This window comes from Artemia sp. Qi Xiang Cuo, chromosome 21 (genome assembly GCF_049724085.1).
Source record: "Artemia sp. Qi Xiang Cuo chromosome 21, ASM4972408v1, whole genome shotgun sequence".
NCBI classification, from domain to species: domain Eukaryota; kingdom Metazoa; phylum Arthropoda; class Branchiopoda; order Anostraca; family Artemiidae; genus Artemia; species Artemia sp. Qi Xiang Cuo.
The window spans coordinates 38,121,685-38,136,275 of record NC_142814.1 but is presented as its reverse complement, the minus strand read 5'-3'; the positions used below and the strand labels follow the sequence as shown (position 1 = coordinate 38,136,275).

General features: G+C 38.5%; 1 protein-coding gene across 1 annotated transcript in view; it reads left to right on the top strand.

Moving 5' to 3' along the window:
• The window catches only part of LOC148939512 (uncharacterized), a 51,093-nt gene that overhangs the window by 16,776 nt on the left and 19,726 nt on the right, over positions 1-14,591 (top strand). Inside the window, exon 3 of the mRNA XM_089107263.1 lies at positions 8,195-8,316. Coding sequence (XP_088963389.1) covers positions 8,195-8,316 — 122 coding nt within the window. The remainder of the gene's footprint in view (positions 1-8,194; positions 8,317-14,591) is intronic.

Here is a 14,591-nt window from a genome sequence, read left to right as displayed (position 1 = left end):
TAAGCAGCTTGCATAACTTACAGCCATTGTCCGGGAGCTGGGGGGGGGGGTATCCAACTCGGGACCATTGTTATTTGAACTTCAGACTATTTTGGACAAAATGGATGTCTCAAATATTTAAAGTATTTATAAATAATAATCTCAAAATAACTGTTTGGGCTAAAAGGGCGTGGGGGCTGGTTGTCTTCCGATTACTTTTGACTCTTGAAAGGGGAACTAGAACTTTCGATTTCAAATTTAATGAGCTTCCTCCGAAGTTTAGACGACCACCTCTTCCATAAAACCGTATAGGTTAACAATAGGCAGCTTGCATAGCTTACAGCCCTTGCCCCGGGAGCTGTAGGGGGTTTTGTCAAACCTGGAGGCATGGTTATTTGACTTTTGGACTATTTTCAGCAAAATGGCTGTCAAAAAATTTTGGTCGGATGCATTTGGGGAAAAGAGTGCGCGGGGGTGCTAATTGCTGTCTGATCACTTTTGACTCTTGAAAAGGACACCAAAACTTCCAATTTCCAATAGTATGATCCCCCTCCGAAGTTTTTACGACCGCCCCTTCTATATGAAGTGCCTCTTGGGAAAAATAATAAATCAAAGGCAACGCTGTAGCGTTGCCTATAGTAAAGGCCATAAGGCTTCAGTGCCTTATTATTATTTATTATTTTTTTCAAGAGGCACTTCCCATGGAAGGGGTGGTTGTATAAACTTCGGAGTAGGCTCATTCGATTGGAAATTGGAAGTTCTAGTGCCCTTTATCAGAGTCAAAAAGGATTGGAGGGCAACTAGCCCTCCCGCCACGCCCTTTTTTCCTCAAATGCATCGTATAAAAATTTTGAGATAGCTATTTTGTTAAAAATAGTTCAAAGGTCGGATAAAAAGCTCCGGGGTCGACACAACCCCCCAGGGCCCGAGATCAAGTGTTGTAAGTTGTGCCCTGGGGACATATTTGGTTTTTATGGTAGGGATGATCATGTAAACTTCCGAGGGGGCTCATTCAACTGGAAATCGGAAGTTCGGGTGCCTTTTTTCAGAGACAAAAGTGATCAGATGGCAACTACCCCCCCCCCCTTTTCCTCAAATGTATCTGATAAAAATTTTGGGATACCCATTTTGTTTAAAAGATTTCAAAGATTAGATAACAAAAGCTTTGGGATCGACACAACCCAACAGGGCCCGGGGGTAAGTGTTGTAAGTTGTTCCCTGATGGCATATGTGGTTCTAATGGAAGGGATGATCGTGTAAACTTCAGAGGGGGGCCATCCGATTGGGAATAGAAATTTATAGTGCCCTTTTTAAAAGTCAAGAGGGATCGGTGGGCAACTAGCCCACCCCCTTAAAGCCCTTTTCCCCCAAATGCATCCGATCAAAATTTTGAGGTAGCCGTTTTGTTCCTCAGGGACCCAGGGATAAGTATTATAATTTAAGCCCCGGGGGCGTATAAGGTTTTTATGTAAGAGGTGGTCATATAAACTTCAGAGGGGTCGCATTTGATTGGAAATTGAAATTTCTGGTTCCCTATTTAAGATTCAAAAACGATCGGAGGGCATCTACCCCCCACACCTTATTTTCCCCAAATGTATCCGATCCAAACTTTCAGATAGCCAATTTTGTTCGAAATCGTCCAACGATCAGGTAATGGAAACTTTGGGGTTGACATAACCTCCAGAGCCCGTGGGAAGGGCTGTAATTTATGCCCCCGGGCATATAAGGTTCTTATGGAAGAGGTGGTCGTATAATCTTTGTAAGGCCCACAAATGATTAAAAATCCAAAGTTCTAGTTCCCTTTTTAAGAGTGAAGAGTGATCGGATGGTAAATAGCCCCCCACACCCTTTTTTCCCCAAATGTATCCGATTGAATTTTTGAGGTAATCATTTTGTTCAAAATAGACCAAAGATCATATAACAAAAACCCCGGGTAAATTCTCCATGGGGAATTATCACCAGGAGATTCTCCATGGGAAAATTTTTACGCGGGAAAAAAACTGTCGATTGGGAGGGGGGTTTTGGGAAAAATATTCAAAACATGTGGGATTACGCCATGACCGGAAAAATAATCAAAACTAAATAAAAAACAGGCCTTTCTTTCAAATAAGATTGTGTTAAGGAGTATTTTTCAGGCAGAAAAGAAATTTTGTCCGCAAGAAATTTTCTAGAGGGAATTCCCAGCGAGGATGGAATTTTCCTGAGGTAATTTCCCAGAGGAAGGATATTACATGGGAGGCACTGTCTATGGATAAAAATTTTCGTGGAGGTGGGATTTTCAATGGAAAGGAAAGAGGATTCCCTAAGATTATTTGAAAAACGATCAGAAATTAAATTTAAAAACAAGATTTAACTACTGAAAGTAATGAACAAAATTAGAACTTTAAACGAGCAGAAATTATTCTGTATGTGAGGGGGCTGCCCCCTCCTCTATACCCCTCTATTTACGCTAAAGTATGAAGTTCTGGCCCAATACTTTAAGAACGATTCCAGAAGCACAATGGCCATTTAATTGGAATCAGAACCTTTTTAAAAGTACTTAAACTTTCGGAAGAAATTCTATCTAACACCTTCGAAAAAGTTCACTGGAAAAGATGATACATCAGAAGGACCATTTTCTTATTTTTGTTGACGTTTTAAATTTTGACGCTACAATCTAATCAAGGGCTCGTATCCTTTACTTAATTAATTAAAAAAACTTTTCCTACAAAATAAGTTTTTCAAAGAAAAGGAAAGAGCTCCATTAAACAAAATATGAGCAAAAATAAAATAATCTACCAAGCGTTGAAACTGCCATAAATCAGCACCGATAAATAAATGAAACCCAAAACGAACAGAAATTACAATAAATAACCGAGTCAAACTCAAAACGAGCAGAAACTAACATAATTTGGGCTCAAAACCCCTGTGCCTTCCCAAGGCCAGAACATAATTTGCACTTCACTGAACAAAATACAAATGAATGTGCATTGTCAGTTTAATATACACATACTGATATTTAGTAGCCAAAATGTTAATGTTATTTGATTTATTAAAGTTATAAAAGTAAAAACATTTATATTTTTTCAGAACCTATTGAAAATAGAGAATCGATTTTCCATATTTAGAAAATTTTACTAGGCCTATTAAAATTCTAGTCATTGAAATTCTACTGATTATAGTAAATGAGTTACTTCCTAGAAGAATTATTGAACCTAACACCTTGTGATAACGTGTTGGAGAGAGCTGCGTTTCCTAACCAAAGGTCGTCAGGTTCGATCCCACTTATCTCAAGGAACTTTCTGAAAAAATTATTTTTTTTTTGTTTTGTTTTATGTCCTAATGTCATTCTTTACTTTCATTTGAATAAACTTCTTTTTTATTCTTGTTTGTTTTGAATACCATATTACCCTTTAGGTTATGTTGGAGGATCTTTCTATGGAGGAGGTTTTTATGGGGGAAGGAAAATTGCTATGAAGGGGACGCCGAATTTCCCAGCATTATTTAAAAAAAAGGTCAGAAATTAAATAAGAAAAACAAACAATTTTTTCAACTGAAAGTAAGGAGCAATATTAAAACTTAAAACTAACAGAAGTTATTTCATATTTGATTGGGTTCGCCCCCTAGTCATTTCCTCGCTCTTTACGCTAATTTTTCTTGTACTTTCATCAGAGCTATTTATTCTAATTAACGGCTTTTGTGATTAAGGGGTCATTCTTAAAGAAACGGAACAAAATTTGGAATTTAGCGTAAAGAGCGAGGTATTGACTAGGGGGCTTTTATATGTTTTTACTTTTATAACTATAATAAATCAATTAATATTAACATTTTGATTACTAAATATCAGTATAAGTATATTAAACTGACAATGCACATTCATTTGTATTTTTTCAGTAAAGTATAAATTTTGTTCTGGCCTTGGGAAGGCATAGGGGTTTTGTGCCCAACTTATGTTAATTTCTGCTCGTTTTTGAGTTTGACTCTGTTATTTATTGTAATTTCTATTCGTTTTGGGTTTAGTTTATTTATCGATGCTGATTTGCGGTAGTTTCACGCATGGTAGATTATTTGATTTTATTTTTGTTCATTTTTTGTTTAATGGAGTTCTTTACTTTTCTTTTAAAAACTTATTTTGTGGGAAAAGTTTTTTTAATTAATTTCTGTTCGTTTTATATTGAAATGGTCTTTTCAGGGAAAAATAAAATAATACTTTAAATCTTTTCGTTTTTTAAGTCTTCATAGTTTGGCCTGCTTTTTGTAAGCTGGAGAAACTTTTTCATCAATTTTTAACAACATATACCCTTTTAAAAATCTGGACACAAATAGTCCTGTTTAATTTAGTTTCATACCTCCTCTAGTTGACCTGAAATGGAAAATTTGATACCATTGACAAAAAAATCTGTTTACTTTCTTTGATAGCTTGGATACACTTACGCTATTTTGATTTGGTTAAATTTCAAGAGCAGAAGTAGCCCCGAAAGTTTGAACATATTAACCTCAGTCGTTCTTGGGATACTGCTGAGATGCTTTATTTGGAATTAGCATTATCACAGTGAATTTTGATTTAATCTTAAGGCAACATTTATTTTTTAGACATAATGGGCAAATGGGAGGGTGGGAGTGGAAGGGGGATTAGTTGCCCTCCAATCACTTTTGACTATTAAAAAGGGCATCAGCCCTTTCTATTTTCAATCGAATGAGCCCCTTTCGAAGTTCCCACGACAACTCCTGCGATACGAAGTGCCCTGGTCTAAACAGCAAGAACAACAAAAAATACCACTAATCACTTTCGACTATTAAAAAGGGCACTAGCCCTTTGAATTTCAAATCGAATGAACCCTTTTTTGAAGCTTCTACGACAACACCTTCTATAAAAACCTTATATGCCCCAAGGGCATGACTTAAAACCCTTGCTCTGAGGGTTGTGGGGGAGTATCCTCCTCAAAAACATATTTTGTATCTGGAAATCAACTACGCCGAACAAAATGGCTATCTCAAAATTTTGATTGGATGTGTTTGGGTAATGATGGGCGTGGCGGGGGGGCTAGTTGCCCTCCAATCACTTTCGACTATTAAAAAGGGTATCAGCCCTTTCTATTTTCAATCGAATGAGCCCCTTTGGAAGTTCCCACGACAACTCCTTCGATACGAAGTGCCCTGGTCTAAACAACAACAACAACGAAAAATATCACTAATCACTTTCGACAATTAAAAAGGGCACTAGCCCTTTGAATTTCAAATCGAATGAACCCTTTTTTGAAGCTTCTACGACAACACCATAACTTAAAACCCTTGCTCTGAGGGCTGTGGGGGAGTATCCTCCTCAAAAACATATATTCTATCTGGAAATCAATTACGCTGAACAAAATGGCTATCTCAAAATTTTTATTGGATGTGTTTGGGGGAATGATGGGCGTGGGGGGGGGGGAGGGCTGTTTGCTCTCGAATCACTTTCGACTATTAAAAAGGGCACTAGCCCTTTGATTTTCCAGTTGAATGAGCTTTTTTTGAAGTTTCTACGACAATGCCTTCTATAAAAACCTTATATGCCCCTAGGCCATAACTTAAAACCCTTGCCCTGAGAGTTGTGGGGGAGTGTTCTCCTCAAAAACTTATTTTCTATCTGGAATTCAACTACGCTAAACAAAATTGCCATCTCAAAATTTTGATTGGATGTGTTTGGGGGAATGATGGGCGTGGGAGGGGGCTAGTTGTCCTCCAATCACTTTCGACTATTTAAAAGGGCAATAGCCCTTTGAATTTCCAATCAAATGGGCCTTTTTTGAAGTTTCTACGACAACGCCTCCTATAAGAACCTTATATGCTCCCAGTGCATAACTTAAAACTTTTGTCCTGAGGGTTGTGGGGGATCGTGCTCCTCAAAAACATATTTTCTATCTCAAAATCAACTACCCTGAACAAAATGGCTATCTTAAAATTTTGATTGGATGTGTTTGGGGGAATGATGGGCGCGGGGGGAGGCTAGTTGCCTTTCAATCACTTTTGACTATTAAAAAGGGCACTAGCCCTTTAAATTTCCAATCGAATGAGCCCCTTTTGAAGTTTCTACGATAACGCCTTCTATAAAAAAACCTTATATGCCCTCAGGGCATAACTTAAAAACCTTGTCCTGAGGGTTGTGGGGAGTGTCCTCCTCAAAAACATATTTTCTATCTGGAAATCAACTAGACTAGGCTGAACAAAATGGCTATCTCAACATTTTGATTGGATATGTTTGGGGAAAAGGTGGGCGTGAGAGGGGGGTTAGTTGCCCTCAAATCACTTTCGACTATTAAAATCGGTACTAGCCCTTTGAATTTCAAATTGAATGAGCCCTTTTTCAAGTTTCTATGACAAAGATTTCAATAAAAAACCTTATATGCCCCCAGGAAATAACTTATAATCCTTGCCCTGAGCACTAGCCCTTTGAATTTCCAATCGAATGAGATTTTTTTGAAGTTTCTACGACAACGCCTTCTTTAAAAGCCGTATATGCCCCCAGAGCATAGCTTAAAACCCTTGCTCTGACGGCTCTGGGGGAGTGTCCTCCTCAAAAACATATTTTCTATCTGGTAATCAACTACGCTGAACAAAATGGCTATTTCAAAATTTTGATTGGATGTGTTTGGGGAAATGATGGGCGTGGGAGGGCTAGTTGCCCTCCAATCACTTTCGACTATTACAAAGGGCACTAGCCCTTTGAATTTCCAATCGAAGGAGCCTTTTTTGAAGTTTCTACGACAACGCCTTCTATAAAAATTCCCCCAGGGCATAACTTAAAACCCTTGTCCTGAGGGTTGTGGGGGAGTGTCCTCCTCAAAAATATATTTTCTATCTGGAAATCAATTACGCTGAACAAAATGGCTATCTCAAAATTTTGATTGGATGTGTTTGGGAGAACGATGGGTGTGGGGGAGGGGGGCTAGTTGCCCTCCAATCACTTTCGACTATTAAAAAGAGTACTAGCCCTTCGAATTCCAATCAAATGAGCCTGTTTTGAAGTTTCTACGACAACGCCTTCTATAAAACCTTATATGCCCCCAGGGCATGCTAGATTCTGATGGAAACACTTCCAAGGGTATCTTCAATGATTTCTAAAATGTTCCCAGCCATTGCAGGCAACTATTATGTGGTGAAATTGCAAAAAATTGTTTTAAAATGGACAGGCCAAGTGGGATCCCGGGGAATCATGTTTATTGCTGGTGGACGCCTGATGCTGCTACAACCAAAAATTATTAATTTTTCCCCTTGTTAAAAGAACAGCAAAAGAAGAAAAGGACAAAAAAAAACTTTACGTAAATTAAGCTACAGGAACATAATTTAATAACTTGTGTCAAGCGTCAACGAAAATAAATCCTACAAGTAAATCCTATAACAAACCTAGTTGAGGTTGTTTGAGGGAGGGTTAATTTTCTGGAGGGGGAGGGGTCAAACCCGATAACACCTTCTGGATACCGCTTTGGTTGCGGCTGTAGCTGTGACCATAATGCATGTGATTTTTCTTGTATGCTTTACTTGTTTTGTGCCCTGAGGAAGGTAAAGGGGAGATCTCGATTGATATATCGACGTTTAGGGCTTAGGATATGAAGGACCAAGCAAGTGGATTAGTTCAAATGATTGTACGGGACTAGGAAATACAGGCATGTGCTCGCTTTCGAATTCACTGGTCTTTATTGTCGGTCGAGGTAGATTTGGGTTGAAGTTTTATCTCTTAAGGTGGGTACAATAAAAAGAAAATAAATTTATTAATTGGGATAAGAGCTAATAGTTTTTCACTGGGCCAAAGAGGAAAGTTTATCGGGAGGGAAAGGTCAAAGACTGGTCCTTATTTATGGCCTATCACTTGATGTGTGAATTTCAAAAACTGGCTGATTGGAGAATTGAGGTGTTTGGTAGGGAGTATTTGATTTTCAGTGGTTAGTCAGGGTGTTTACAGATGAATGTTTTATGGCTGTCAGAAGTTTGGCACGATTTTTCTGTCTCGCGATGGTTGATAGAGTGATGATAGTGAAATCCTACATTTTGTAGGATTATGTTAGTTTTTTTGTAATTCTGTGTAATTGTTCTTTGTTTCATATATTTTGCCATGGCCTATGGGCTTTAAGCGCAAATAAATTCTGATCTATCTGGATGTTTACCCTCCCCCCCCTTTTTTTTCTCTGTTTGGAACTATCCTCGCTTTAGCTTCATCTCAATTTTTTTTTATTTTCTTACAATTAATCTATCCTGTTTGCAGAAACGGAAAAGTTGAAAAGCGCAGAGCTTCAAAATGAGGAAAAATTTGCTGCAAATTCACAAAAAATGGTTTTTCTTCTACGGATTGAAGGGCAGATTCAAGAAAAAACACACCAAATTAATGTAAGTCATTAAATATCTGAAGAATCGTTGCTTTTAAACATGAAGAAATTTGGAAGTTAAGTCGCAAGCAGTACTCGAAGAGTAAGAGAGACTCCCAGAGAGAGAAAAAAAAAATAACAACTACCTTCTAGTGTTACCCAGCCAATTCGTTAGACTAATAAAAAAAAATGTAAATATTAGCTTTATTCTTCATTCTCTTTTTTCTACTTTTGAGCCAAAGATAAAAGAATTATTTTACCAAGAGGTAGACATACGAACTTTTTCTAGGTCCGCTGCTTTACCTCATCTATGTTGATCTCATGCGTCTTTATTTGAAAGATGTGTGTCTTATCTCCTTTGTTGATGATACCATTTTAACTGTGTTTGCCTCATCTGTGAAGGACCTGGTGAGAAAAGCAAATCTCGCATTGGAAAGGCTGGAGATTTTTATCAAGGAGGCACACTTGTGCCTCTATAAAGAGGCGACCCACCACAATGTTAAGCGATTTCAGGTCCTAGAGGTCGCAGAGAGACGGCGGTAATTGCATTTTGTAGCCCAAGCTCAAACGAAGAAACTTGCAAAATTTCATCCTCCTCCGACTTTATCTTCATGGGGTAAACTGGGCCGGAAGTTTGGACCCTCCCACCACAGCCCCCTTTAACGTTGTCCGATTGGGCTGAAATTTAGAGGTTAAGCTTTCCTAGGGCCCGGGAGCTTATCCTCGAAATTTCAGCTCAATCCGATCACTCCGTCCCTGTTTTCAAAAAACCAAATAGAGCCCCTTAAAATTCCTCATCATCTCTTTTTTTTTTTGTTAGCCACGCCTACAGGCCACAGTTGGCCCCGGATCCGGTTGAATGAGGACTCATTCAAAGCAGAATTCGACCTGTTAGGGCCTTTTGATATTTTCAGACCGAAAAAATTATCCCCCGAATTTACATTTACGAAAAACCTCGTTTTCCTATATTAGCCCATGTTAATTTTTCCCTCCACAACCCCCCTTTAACGTTGTCTCGATCGGGCTGAAATTTAGAGGATAAGCTTTCCTGGGGCCTGGGAGCTTATCGTCGAAATTTCAGCTCAATCTGATCACTCCTTCCCTGTTTTCCAAAAACCACATATCAAGATTTTTGGGAATTTGCTTGCGTCGAAAATACCTTCTATTTGCTAAACAGCAATTACTATTGTGTTTGTATAGTCCAGCGCCTGAGACTTCAGACTTTCAAACGGAAAACTCGGGTTCGATTCACCATCAGAGCAACTTTTTTATATACTTTGAAAAGAAACTCAGTTTCTTTTTTAAATTATTTGAAAAAAATTACGTTTTCTAAAGAGTTAAAGAGGCTGAGTTACAAGGTCGACCCTTAAAACGTACAGGGATTAGGAGGCACAGTTGGGGGCTGTTAAAGAGGCTGAGTCACAAGTTCGAACCTTAAAACGTACAGGGATTAGGAGGCACCCTGTACGACGTGATTTGAGTATTCAGGAATTAAAAGCCTTAACATAAGAATGTTCAAGAGCGGGGGTTTGGGGGCGGCAGCCCCCAACTTTAACTCCTGACACGATCAGCTAACAGTTAGTCAAGCAATAATAAGTAATAAACTGTACAAAAACGTGCAGAAATTATTTGAAAAAAACTACGTTTTCTAAAGAGTTAAAGAGGCTGAGTTACAAGGTCGAACCTTAAAACGTACAGGGATTAGGAGGCACAGTTGGGGGCTGCCGCCCCAAACTCCCGCTTTCGCAGCCTTTAAATATAAAAAAAATTTCTTTAAACTGAAAGTAAGGAGCGACATTAAAACTTAAAAAGAACAGAAATTATTCCGTATATGAAAGAGGCTGTGCCCTCCTCAACGCCTCGCTCTTTACGCTAAAGTTTGACTTTCTCACAACTCTTTTTTTAAACAATAAAAACTTTAGCGTAAAGAGCGAGGCGTTGAGGAGGGCACAGCCTCTTTCATATACGGAATAATTTCTGTTCTTTTTAAGTTTTAATGTCGCTCCTTACTTTCAGTTTAAAGAAATTTTTTTTTTATATTTAAAGGCTGCGAAAGCGGGGGTTTGGGGGCGGCAGCCCCCCAACTGTGCCTCCTAATCCCTGTACGTTTTAAGGTTCGACCTTGTAACTCAGCCTCTTTAACTCTTTAGAAAACGTAGTTTTTTTCAAATAATTTTTTCATTAAAGGGTCGTTCTTTTACTCATCTATGTGCTAAGATCTTACATCTTTTTACCAAGAACGCTTAAAAGGGAAATCTTAGCACTAAGATCTTACATCTTCTGGCGTTCTTTTGCAAACGTCTTTCATCTTTCTGCTCTGATCAGCGGTCTGAGAACAATGATGAGTATATCATCAAAGTTCTCTCATCATTGTTCTATATAGCAGAAAGATGGCGTCTTTCACAGTTTTTGCTAACATCCGTGAGATGTAAGATCTTAGAACAATGATGAGTTAAAAGAACAGAAATCTTTGCAGAAATATGCGAGATCTTAAATGTAAGGTCTTAGTGCAAAAGAATGGGCCTTAAGTCTATTATGTGTAAATGTTCGCAAGACATTTTTAATCACGTTTTGTACAGTTGGTAGACCACTGGATGTGTCTGGCCAGGTAACTTTGTGGGGTAATCCAGTTCAGCAAGTTGATCATCTCCGCTACCTAGGTTTTTATCTTGGTTGTCACCTGGCATGGAAGTGTCACAGTGACGCAATTTCATCAAAAATTGCCCGTGGGGCAGGAATACTTCGACGTCTGCAGCACTTTCTCCCTCAAAGAATACTTTTAACTACATATTATTCGTTGGTTTATCCATATATCTCCTACTGTTGCCTCCTATGGAGCAGTAACTTCTTATGCAACTATAGAAGACTGCAAGTTCTACAAAATAAAGCTGTTAGAACAATCGGTAGGTATGTCCAGGATGTACATGACACGTGTGCTTATTTTAGGTTCCTGAAGCTCCTTAATGTAGGTCAGATAAGAGATTACCAAGCTGCCATATTTGTGTTTCAGGTGTTTCAGTGTAAGAATGGTTTAACCCCTGATGTTTTTAAGAATTTTTACCAAATTAATAGTGACCTGCATAATTATGGAACTAGGCAAAGTGATAATATAGTTGTTGATTTGTGTCATGGTACCAGGTCTTCATTTTCAATAAACACCTGGGTCCATCAGTATGGAATGATCTACCATTGAGCATTAGAGCGGCGGAACGCGTACCTCGATTTAAAAAGAATTTAAAAGATTTTTTTTTTTTTTGGGGGGGGGGGGGGATTTGTAAAATTTTATTATGGCTGGTAGGTTGGGTTGGGGAGGAAGAGGAGCAGGAGAGGTCAGTGTGGAATGGGAAGGTAAGGGTTGGTAGGGGCTAAGGTAAGGTTGGATGGGCGGGGGTGGGAGAGGGAGTTGAGTATTATGAGTGATGGTGAATGGATCTATTATTATTATGAGTGATGGTGAATGGATCTATTATTATAATTTTTCTTTTATACTTTATTTATCTATTATTATTTTTAATTCAGTTATTTATGTATTTATCTATATTTGTTTCATATATATAGGTTATAGTTTATCGATTTTTGGTTTATTTATAATAGTTGTAATTAAATAGTTGAGGTTTATCTAAATAGTTAAGTTAATAGGTAAGTAGTTACGTGGACTTTCGAGCGATCGCAAACCTTCATAGGTTTTCTCCAGCGCGAAAGTGTTGTTTAATTTATTTATTTGTTTGTGAATGTGGATTAATAAACTTATATGAGCTTATGTTTACTCTCGTAGAGCTAGTGATCATTAATGTTTTAAATTACGTATTTATTGCGAATAAAACAGGATGGTGAGGGGGGGGCCCGATACCTATTTAATTATGCACCAAGCTCTGTGAAGGAACCTCTGGTTATAGCGACCACACCGTTGTTCTTGATGACAGTGAAGACAGAGGAATTCCAAACTTTAAATAAATATTTCGACCCCATGTCCAAGGGCTGTCCTCAGTACAACACAAATGAAAATATAAAAGAAAGTGTACATTAAAATACAACCACTGAAACTAAAAAAAAAATAAAAAAAACCTAGCATTTTTACTTCAAAAAATTTCAACCAGGACTTTTGTTGTTTATTTGTTGTCTATTTCAAATGTTATTAGTAGTTTATGATGGAAAGGCAGTGTGGTCTTCGTCGCTCTTTAGATGGGAAATAAAACGGACGTAAGTAATTAACTGTTGAACAAGGACGGTTTTTTTAGGATCTTATCGGTGCCTAATCAAGCACACGTAAGAATATGGCGTGGACTAATTTTGGCTCTTAGCTTCAGAAATGAGTTTCAAAAAATGTACATACCGTGCCTCTATAAAGAGGCGACCCACCACAATGTTAAGCGATTTCAGGTCCTAGAGGTCGCAGAGAGACGGCGGTAATTGCATTTTGTAGCCCAAGCTCAAACGAAGAAACTTGCAAAATTTCATCCTCCTCCGACTTTATCTTCATGGGGTAAACTGGGCCGGAAGTTTGGACCCTCCCACCACAGCCCCCCTTTAACGTTGTCCGATTGTGTTGAAATTTAAAGGTTGAGCTTTCCTAGAGCTCGGGAGATTATCCTCGAATAATCAGCTGAAACCAATCGCTCCTTCCCGGTTTTCAAAAAACCAAATATATCCACTTACGATTCATCATCATCTCTTTTTTTTTTTGTTAGCCAAGCCAACAGGCCCCCGTTGGCCCCGGATCCGGTTGAATGAGGACTCATTCGAAGCAGAATTCGACCTGTTAGGGCCTTTTGATATTTTCAGACCGAAAAAATTATCCCCCGACTTTACATTTACGAAAAACCTCGTTTTCCTATATTAGCCCATGTTAATTTTTCCCTCCACAACCCCCCCTTTAACGTTGTCAGATCGGGCTCAAATTTATAGGATAAGCTTTCCTGGGGCCTGGGAGCTTATCGTCGAAATTTCAGCTCAATCTGATCACTCCTTCCCTGTTTTCCAAAAACCACATATCAAGATTTTTGGGAATTTGCTTGCGTCGAAAATACCTTCTTTTTGCTAAACAACAATTACTATTGTGTTTGTATAGTCCAGCGGCTGAGACTTCAGACTTTCAAACGGAAAACTCGGGTTCGATTCACCATCAGAGCAACTTTTTTATATACTTTGAAAAGAAACTCAGTTTCTTTTTTAAATTATTTGAAAAAAATTACTTTTTCTAAATAGTTAAATAGTATGAGTTACAAGTTCGACCCTTAAAACGTACAGGGATTAGGAGGAACAGTTGGGGGGCTGTTAAAGAGGCTGAGTCACAAGTTCGAACCTTAAAACGTACAGGGATTAGGAGGCACCCTGTACGACGTGATTTGAGTATTCAGGAATTAAAAGCCTTAACATAAGAATGTTCAAGAGCGGGGGGTTTGGGGGGCGGCAGCCCCCATCTTTAACTCCTGACACGATCAGCTAACAGTTAGTCAAGCAATAATAAGTAATAAACTGTACAAAAACGTGCAGAAATTATTTGAAAAAAACTACGTTTTCTAAAGAGTTAAAGAGGCTGAGTTACAAGGTCGAACCTTAAAACGTACAGGGATTAGGAGGCACAGTTGGGGGGCTGCCGCCCCCAAACCCCCGCTTTCGCAGCCTTTAAATATAAAAAAAAAATTTCTTTAAACTGAAAGTAAGGAGCGACATTAAAACTTAAAAAGAACAGAAATTATTCCGTATATGAAAGAGGCTGTGCCCTCCTCAACGCCTCGCTCTTTACGCTAAAGTTTGACTTTCTCACAACTCTTTTTTTAAACAATAAAAACTTTAGCGTAAAGAGCGAGGCGTTGAGGAGGGCACAGCCTCTTTCATATACGGAATAATTTCTGTTCTTTTTAAGTTTTAATGTCGCTCCTTACTTTCAGTTTAAAGAAATTTTTTTTATATTTAAAGGCTGCGAAAGCGGGAGTTTGGGGGCGGCAGCCTCAACTGTGCCTCCTAATCCCTGTACGTTTTAAGGTTCGACCTTGTAACTCAGCCTCTTTAACTCTTTAGAAAACGTAGTTTTTTTCAAATAATTTTTTCATTAAAGGGTCGTTCTTTTACTCATCTATGCGCTAAGATCTTACATCTTTTGACCAAGAACGCTTCAAAGTGAAATCTTAGCACTAAGATCTTACATCTTGTGGCGTTCTTTTGCAAACGTCTTTCATCTTTCTGCTGTGATCAGCGGTCTGAGAACAATGATGAGTATATCATCAAAGTTCTCTCGTCATTGTTCTATATGGCAGAAAGATGGCGTCTTTCACACTTTTTGCTAACGTCAGTGAG